At 32.3% G+C, this 9,164-nt stretch overlaps 2 protein-coding genes across 4 annotated transcripts in view; both read left to right on the top strand.

Annotated features, from left to right (window-relative positions):
• The window catches only part of LOC108688043 (broad-complex core protein isoforms 1/2/3/4/5-like), an 11,965-nt gene extending 10,285 nt beyond the window's left edge, over window positions 1-1,680 (top strand). The window contains exon 4 of the mRNA XM_018194124.1: window positions 1,635-1,680. The gene's annotated coding sequence lies outside the window, so the exon portion shown is untranslated. The remainder of the gene's footprint in view (window positions 1-1,634) is intronic.
• A 2,090-nt stretch (window positions 1,681-3,770) lies between these two features.
• LOC108688052 (ankyrin repeat and protein kinase domain-containing protein 1-like) overlaps window positions 3,771-9,164 on the top strand; it is a 9,533-nt gene continuing 4,139 nt past the window's right edge. The window contains exons 1-4 of one of the 3 annotated variants that reach the window (XM_018194137.1): window positions 3,771-3,840; window positions 6,305-6,357; window positions 6,959-7,302; window positions 7,901-8,141. In XM_018194137.1, coding sequence (XP_018049626.1) covers window positions 6,959-7,302; window positions 7,901-8,141 — 585 coding nt within the window. In that variant the 5' untranslated portion in view covers window positions 3,771-3,840; window positions 6,305-6,357. Of the gene's footprint in view, window positions 3,841-5,577; window positions 5,892-6,304; window positions 6,358-6,958; window positions 7,303-7,900; window positions 8,142-9,164 lie in introns of those variants that run through there. The other 2 variants (XM_018194134.1, XM_018194136.1) reach the window with 2 other exon arrangements.

Below are 9,164 nucleotides of genomic sequence, written 5' to 3'. Positions count from 1 at the left end.
TAGAGAGAGAGAGAGAGAGAGAGAGAGAGAGAGAGAGAGAGAGAGAGGGGTCTTCGCGATTTTCTTCTCATTTATTACGTGTGTCATTCCGGTCACCGACCTTGTTTTCACACCTCTCAAGGTCTCGTATGAGAAATTTTTAACTTATATCAATCGACACTCAACTTACCGGTTTACTTTGCGTGGTCAGATCGCCCTTCGCGTCACTTTCTATACAAACATAATTAATTCTCTGTAATACTACGTGATTCGAAAGGTCGGTACACCACTATATGAGAAAAATTTTAGATTGAACATGGATAAATCGGAATTTTCTGATTAAATCTATTATAATTCTCATTAAGATAATCAGATATCCAATTACAATGACCGGAATTCTAATTGATCAGAATCTTATTGGATCGATATTTTTTAAGTTTCGATAATTTGTAGCTTTGATTTATCATTGTATAATTTTTTTTATGTAAGCGAAAAGAATATCAAGGAGAGACTATTTTTTTTTACTTCAAAATTGATCATGTATAATAACATGTATGAAGTGATTTCTTCCTTTTATTTACGCGCACATTTTTGTGCGGAAAAAAAATCATCTTGTAATCGATATTGTCTTTGTGAAAATTTACAAGGATTTCGATATGAGATCTTTTCCAAAATGATTACTCAGAAAAATGGCACTTCTCTGTTTGTCGCAAGAGGAAAACACTTCTCTCCTTATGCCTCTCGTTGGCTCCCCTGACGAAAAGAGAAGTTTCATAAATGTTTGTTTAACATTTGCATGAGCGTTTGCGGAAGTTCGTTGAAAGTTCGTTCAGAGATCAGAATTATGTGATCATAAAGCAAAAATTGCAACATTGCAACGTTTGGAAGGCATTCTCTGATGAAAATAAGAAATTTCATAAACGTTTGTTTAACGTTTACATGAACGTTCAGTTCAAGTGTTGAACCTGTTAAATGCAGACATTTTATTTAAAAAAAAAGTATAAAATTTTTTATTGAAAAGTCTCATACCGTGCCTTTTATTCTATTTGATATGGTTTTTTAAATGCGAGAAATTGAATTTTATTGTGTCCTTCTAGTGGCCATGTTGTGCACTACTTGAAAACTTGAAAATCGGATATGTAAAAGAATGCTAAGCGGAAGAAAAACTTATGTTATAGAGTTAAAAGAAACGTTTTTTGGGCGTCTTTAAGCTGTTTGCGTAAAAGCCTTACAAAACATTTACTAAGATTTAATAATTCGCCACATTGGAACAGCATTTGTTGAATAGAAGAAAATTGTCTCACGGTATTGAGAAAAGCGTTTGCTAAATGTTTGAAAAATCTAACAGTGAACTCTGCACGAAGGCGCATCCGCGTTTATTGAGCATCTTTTGCTGGAAAACGTTATTTTAGCATTACAGAACTTTCATGAAACGATATATATTGTATTTTATAAGCGTTCTAAAAATGTCTAAAATGCAATGATGTTCTGTAAGCGTTCTTATAAAATTTGAAAGTATAAACTCTTAAAAAATCATCGTCGAACAGTTGTCAACGTTTTACAAAGTTCCGTATTTTCGCCATCCATGGCTCCGGACAGTCCCGCGAATGTTCAGTCGGGAAATTCAGAGAAATCACGGTTTGATTTAATTTCAGATCGGAGGATCAATGAACTTTTCGAAAGAATAGTTGTAGACGACGGAACAGCACAGAGTTGTTGTAACGCTATTCTATCTACGTACCCGATGAGGCAAGGAAGGGATGAAGGATGGATACGGTGACCATACGTCCTTTATTATAAAGGACAGTTCTTTATTTTAGGTAGCTGTCCTTTAAATTTATTTGTTTTTTCAAAATTCAACTTTGTTCTTTATTTTCCAATATTGTCCTTTACTGTCATTTATTTGGCACGGAAAATTCTTTTCCGAGTTCTTTTCTAACTAACGTTCTAATGTCTAATATTATATTAATAAGCAAATTTTTACGGTAAATAATAATATTTATATAAATAATATTTTACAATTTTATAAATACAATTTGTTTTTGTTAATTTTTATGTTAATTTTTAAAATTAAATTTATTCAAACTACAATTGTTTTCATTTTTTTTATTATTTCGAATCTTTTATTATTTCAGATCAAAAGTTTGTTCCAATACAGTCGAACCATGTAATTTCAAACAGAAAACTGTGCAATAAAATTTTATAATGCACAGATTTTTTAATCACAAACTGATTGAAAACATATAGGAACAAAACTCTAACATTTTCAAATTTATCCTTTATTTTTTTTAAGAAGATATCGTAAGAATGGATTTTCTCTATGTTGTCACGAGTGCGTTGCTATTTGTGTATCGCGAATATTTACAAGGTGGTACGTATTGTAAGTGATTATTGTGCTAAGATGTTACTCAATTATAGTTTATTGCTGATTTTTTTTCGATCTCAGAAATGAGACGTTCTTTTTATCGGTGGTGGCACCAAACGTGATTCTAGTATTCCAAATATCTGAAAAAAAGTTACCTACAGCGCACGGATAAAAATTTTTCTTAGAATTTTTATATAATTTTTTAGAATTTCAAAATTCTTTACAATTTCTAAATTTTATGATATTTTTAGAAAATTTTTCAGATCTTTTATGTACAACAAATTAAAATACTTTTCAGAAAGTCTACGTTCTTTTCTGGAATATTTAGTACATATAAATTTTAAAATATTCTAAGATTTCGTATTTTATAATTTCTCTCTGATGAAATGTTACAAAATTTAGAAAGATCTAAGGCATTTTTTCAAAAATTATTAAATGAAAAATCTTAAAAATGTAGAATATTTCCAGAATTCACATATATAAAAAAATTTTTTTAAAGATCCAAGCTTTCTCAGTGTTTCTAAAAAATGTTTTAATTTGTATTAAAATTTTGAGAAAAATTTTTACTAAAATATTAGTACCTTTTCTCCAAAATTTTTCTCTGGTTTCGAACACGCCTTGTTAAGAATTATCTGTAACCCCGACTGTGATTCAGGATATCGAAAAATAAAATATTCATTATTTGCATCGAGAATTGTTACATACAAAAATTAAATAATTATTAATCATTTGATTTTAATAGTAATATAATAAAAAGTATAAGTAATAATCTCGTTATCACTATTTTTGCTACATATATGTTCCCGTAAAAATTTCAGCCATTTATAACACATTCACGTTACAATACTACTGCTATTGTTTCTGTAAACAAATTCCTTGGACGGGGTCAATCATACATTGTGTTCTCTGGTGGGTTAAAATACCAATTTCAATTTCATTGACAGGCACAATACAATTTGCTCAATGAAATACAATGTTTCCTTTTTTTCAAGCGTACATAATAAGTGTACGTAATGATAACATAAGTTTTTTAAACTTTAAGTTTGTTTAATGCACTTCTTTATATCTGTTATGAATATTTTGAGACTTTATATACTCAGTGTATTATCACGTGTTATCACTACAGTTTTGGCAAATACATTTTTACTGTGCAGATAGATCGCAATATATTTTCAAAATAAAAACACGTGAGCGAAAGGAGGCTATCCCTGAAGTTTCTTTCAATGAAGACGATGACGCGGTTTAGAACAAAAAAGTGCGCGCGAAAAAAAGAGTAGCTACAAAGGTGGACACGCGTCTACGCGCTAAAAGACAAAAATTGCGTAGCAGTCAAAAGATACATGCGCGAAGACTTCTGAGTGCGTACCTCTTTGTGTTATTTTTGGGCAGCGAGTCGCGCCGCTTCGCGAAGCTTTAAATAGGACCGGGTCGTCCGATGAAGAAGGCAGTTCTTGTGACACCGTTTCTACATGCTGGAGCATCGCACCGTCTTTGATGTGAGTAAACAATAAACGCAGTAACGTCAAGTTCACGACGTGAATGGGGCGGACGAGAGATCGTTATCATCGATTCGATCGCCGATATCGGATGTTGCGAATGTCGCGATCAGCACCGACCATCTGAGACCCAAGGAACACGTCAAATCAAGAGAAAGTCAAAATGACTTTATTTTGACGTTATGAAAATCGAAATGATGATTTTTTTTTTACAAAATTTTATTGATGTTAAAAGTCAAAATAAGAATCATTATGATTTTTTCTTGATATTTTTTGGGGACGTCAAAATGACAAATCGAATAGGATTTTTCCTTGGTACAGTAAAAGTTTCGATTGATGCAAAATCAAAAAATAAATTGCTAAGAAATTTCAATGTAAGTTGGATATTATGACTAATTTTTCGAACAGTTGTCTCTTCTCGGAAACTGTATCTATTCTAAAAAAAATTTTAAGTATAAGCTTGACAATTAGTCCTTTTTGTCTTTCTATTGTTTAAATTTCTTTTCTTTGAAAGTCAATCTATGGATAAAAAAATATAATTGAGATGGCGACTAAAATTTTTTAATTAATCTACTAACAAGTTTATTTACTAACAAGTTTTATCATAATGTAATATTCAACATTTTAAAGAGCACTGTATAGAATTATTAAAATGATTGCACTAATAACTTGATAAGATTATTCTAATCGAGCAAACAATTATTTTATAATATATTGCTATTAGGAATTGATATATTTAATACTTTATATTTTTCCTGCTCGGCAATTTGTGATTTTACAACGAAAGTCTCAATTGGATTCGACAGGTGTCAAGCCGTAATATATGGAGCATATTACTTCTATTTGAAGTATAACATCTAATTGCGCGGTACTGTCAAGATCTTGCATCAATTCGGACTAAATGTTTACGATAGTCGGATGTACGCGGCGAAAATTGGCAGTGAATATCGACTCTTTTGCGTCGTTACCGCATTCGTCGGATCAATCTTGATCTTACGAGAAAACTAAGAATACGTCGTACGATACATGATTATTACTTTTGCCAATTTTAATGATCCAAGAGTTAAGAATCATGCCTTACATGAATTTATAGATTTTGTGATCATAATAATCATCAGTTTTTTGTGTTATTTTTTTAGAATTAACTTGTTTAAATTAATAATTAGAATAATTAGAATTAGAATGTAATTTTAAATATAATGTTATGATTGGATTTAATGATCAGAAATTGAAGGGTTTAATGTAATAGTGATCTAAAGGTCGGTTGCGCGCAAACGATCTTAATTAAGATCTAGCCTGATGACATCCTTCTTCATGTTAGAATCCGTCATGTCTTGCGTGAATTTACAGGAGATTTCGTTATCATAATAATTTCGATTTATACATTATTTTTTCAGATTTAACTTGTTTGAATTAATAATTAGAACTATAATTTTTTACATGAAATTTTTAATTAGATATCAAAGATGTAATTTGACATCAAAGATATCCTTTTTGTTGTTAGAATCTAATTAAAAGACGGACTCAGAAAAAGAAAAATTTCCTCTAAATTTAAACTACTTCATTGAGAGGAATCAACTTCAAAGTTGTCGAAAGTGAGTTTGCGCTTTTCTGAAAACTTGAAAACAGGGTAAACTCTGAAATTGCACATTTCTCTTCTCGAGTTCGAAAAAAATCATTCAGGCCCTGAAAATCGCGATTGTTCGCATAACAAAGGGATAACTGGCTGAAGTGAAGTGCAGCGCGTAGCACGCCAGATGTTCGCGGAGGCGCAGACTGCGTGATTTTCAATTGACGACGCCACGGGACTTCCGGCATCATCGCCAAAATTGCGCCGTCCTCTTGGCAGAGTTTCTAGTGCTCGTGACGTGCGTCAGCGAAGTTCCCCGCAGCGAGAACAGCGATTGCATTACTCACCTATCGTTAGCCAAATCGTGTCTCGCGAAGATCGTTGCGGGTTCGACTGTCGGAGAAAAATCTTCGCGCGACTGCGTTTCACGGTGATATTGCATTGTCAGCGATGTCCGGAACCTGGAATCGAGGTCTTTTCTGTACTGTATCCTCGAAGATACTTTTCTGTCGTAATATAGAATTTATATAATATATATTTTGTAGTACGATTTATTTTGTAAAATTTATTATAATTTATATTTACCAACACTTTTATTTCTTTTCAATTTAATACTTGCGATTTTATATTTTTGTTATATAAGTTCTATGATTTGCGGTAGAAAAGATTGTAAAATTAGGAATACGATAGAAAAGGAATATATTTTTTATACGTGGAATCTCGTTTAAAAAATTAATTCCGTCCACTGTTATTAATTAATAATTGACACGGTTCATTATTTTTTCTCGTTAATTAATTATTAAAACAAAACATTCAAATATTTTTCTAACATTGTAATATTGTGGATTACAATGAGTCGACTTTTATTAATCTCCCTATCCTCTTATATTGCAGATTTGTCGGATTTTCGTGCTCGTCGTGTAAGGCAAATCAGACTCGATAATAAAGTGCGTATTAAAGTGCGTTAAATACATGTTACTATATATAGTGCATGTCGTGCACGTGTATTGTCATTTGTTCTCATTGTCTTCAAGCATCCAAAGAACACAACAAGAAATCAACAAAAATTCAAGATGATTTTATTTTGATTTCTAACATTAATAAACAGACAAATTTTGTAAAAAAAAAATTATCATTTTGACTTTTATGACGTCAAAATAAAGTCGTTTTGACTTTTTCTTACGCAGTGTGTTCCTTAGACAGAATAAGTTACGATAATGCAGTCAAAATGATATTAAAAAAGATTAATGATTCATATTCAACTTGAGTCCCTATTTTTGCAGCCTCGCGAAAGATTTTTTTAATTTTTTTCCACGAGGAACTCAATTTTAGATTAAAAATAACAAATTCGACGATCAAATTTCTTCAACATTAACAACGTTATATATGTCGATAGACTATCTCGATAAACTGTCTTGCTATAAATCCTCGGTGATTTCTGCCAATGTGCGATATGATGTATACGTTACGCAATCGTTCTATCACCCTGTCTTTCTTTCTCTCAGCACGCTTTTCTATCTCTGTATCTTTTCGTGTTACGCCATGTAGATGCCGACCGAGTGCATCGCCAATCCCTTGCAACGGGAGCTGGCCGATTCGATAATACGGCTACAGCCGCTCGATGAGATCCGCATCCTCCTCGCATGCGGTGCTAAACCGAATGAGCCGGTAACCCAGGGCCTCAGGCCCCTGCACTATGCCGTATGGCAGCGATACACCGAGGCCGCTCAGCTGTTGCTGGTACGTGGTGCCGACATCAACGCAACTGACGAGTGTGGCTACTCGGCTTTGCATCTCGCCGCCGAGCACGGCTACCTCGATCTGGTGAAGTTGCTGCTTAAGTATGGCGCCAAGGTGGACCACCGACAGGATACAGGGGAACTTTTTCCCAGGTGCGACTTTTATGTTGACTGCCATTTCGATCACTGATGATCGTCGAAATCTTTTAAAATATTTGTAAAAGATAAATATTAGCGTAATCTACAATTTTAATTTTATTTAAATATCGTATGATTTACATGTGATTTTATATAATTTTATATTATACAAGATATTAAATGACATAAATAGTTGGAGAATAGTGTAAAATAAATAAGTACGCCATTTAACAATTAATAATTTTTACTTTTAATCATATTATATTAGGTGTGGGAAAAAGTTCGTGGCGTTTTTCCCGTTAGCTGGCATTAAAAATTTATTTAAAAATTATTTTGTATAATATATTTACGAAAATTTTACTGTGATGAAACTCTCCAAGGAACACATAAAGTCTATAAAAAATCAAAATATCTTTATTTTCATTTCTAATGTCAATAAACAATTAAATTTTGTAACAAAAAAATCATCGTTTTAATTTTCTTGACATTAAAATAAAATTATTTTGATTTTCTCTTAACTTGGTATGTTCCTTAAGTCGCCGAGCGATATGTTGAGCTTTATTAGCTATGCATTACTTTGTCAATATATATATTTTCGCGATTATGCATTTAGGACCATGTTGTGCGACGAGCCATTGCGTCTGGCTCTGCGAAATCGCCACGTTGAAGTTGCGAGGATCCTGCTTGAAGCCGGCGCTAATCCAAACAAGAGATATTTTTTCGGCTCCGAGATCAATCTGGTGTCGCCCTTGGATCTGGAGTGTATGGAACTGCTGTTAGCTTTCGGTGCTCATCCGAACACGCGGGATCGTGCCGGGCTGACGCCTCTCATGAAGGCTGCCAGACTACCGCAGGTAAACAGTCGGCGAGATACGAGAAGACTAACTCGAGGTCGTGTTTCTCACGAAATCAGTTCAAAGTCATTTAAAAGTCATTTTAAAGAGAAAGGAAAAGATGACTATCTAAAGACGTTTCATTTTTTTTTTCTCAAACCTTCTCTAAAGATGCTTTTTAACAAGATAACTGTCTTAGTTGAGAATTGATTGAAAAGGATTCAAATTTTCAGAAATATGCATTCGCAAATGTTAAAATGAATCTCGTTTAATCTGGAATATTTTTATTCATTTAGAAATTGCATGAAACACATTTCTATGTCTTTTAACGTAAAAATAATATCAGTTTTTTTCTGTGCAACACAACATAACACACACACACACACACACACACACACATACACACACACACACACACACACACACACACACACACACCATGAATACTGCTCAATTCAAAATTTTAGGAAATGTTGCAGTTTTTCAATTCAATTCATTTTATCCGGTTGAATCTAATTGAATTCAATTGAATCTCATTGAATTTGGGTTAAATCCAATTAAATCCAAAAAGTTTTCGTTATTTAAAATATGCTATTAAAAATAATAAAATTTCAGTCCATTTTAATCAATTTTCATTTACTACATAGGTGTACTCTGTATGACTTAATATATAATAAAGGATTATGAATTTCATTAATTGTGAATCCAACATTGAAAAATAATGATTGTATTCGAAATAGAAAAAGTAATTAAGAGTAAGGAACTGATAAGAAAGTATTAATTTTATGATTTATTAGTAATTTCGTAGACATGTATATTATATTTAAAGCTAAATAATACTCAATTTTTATTTGAAACTAATTTTTATATTATTGCTCGAGTTTGATTATCAATAAAGATAAAGATGATAACTGTAGGACAAAATTGTAATTTTGTTTTCATTTTTGCAACAATAAGATTATAGCATTACAAATATGCATACTTAAAGCATAAAGCACAGGTTCGTGACGCGATGCAGCCGGATTGCGATGCTCGGGAACGGAT

The sequence above is a fragment of the Atta colombica genome, unplaced genomic scaffold (genome assembly GCF_001594045.1).
Source record: "Atta colombica isolate Treedump-2 unplaced genomic scaffold, Acol1.0 scaffold224, whole genome shotgun sequence".
Lineage (NCBI taxonomy): Eukaryota > Metazoa > Arthropoda > Insecta > Hymenoptera > Formicidae > Atta > Atta colombica.
This window is presented reverse-complemented; position numbering and strand designations above follow the sequence as displayed.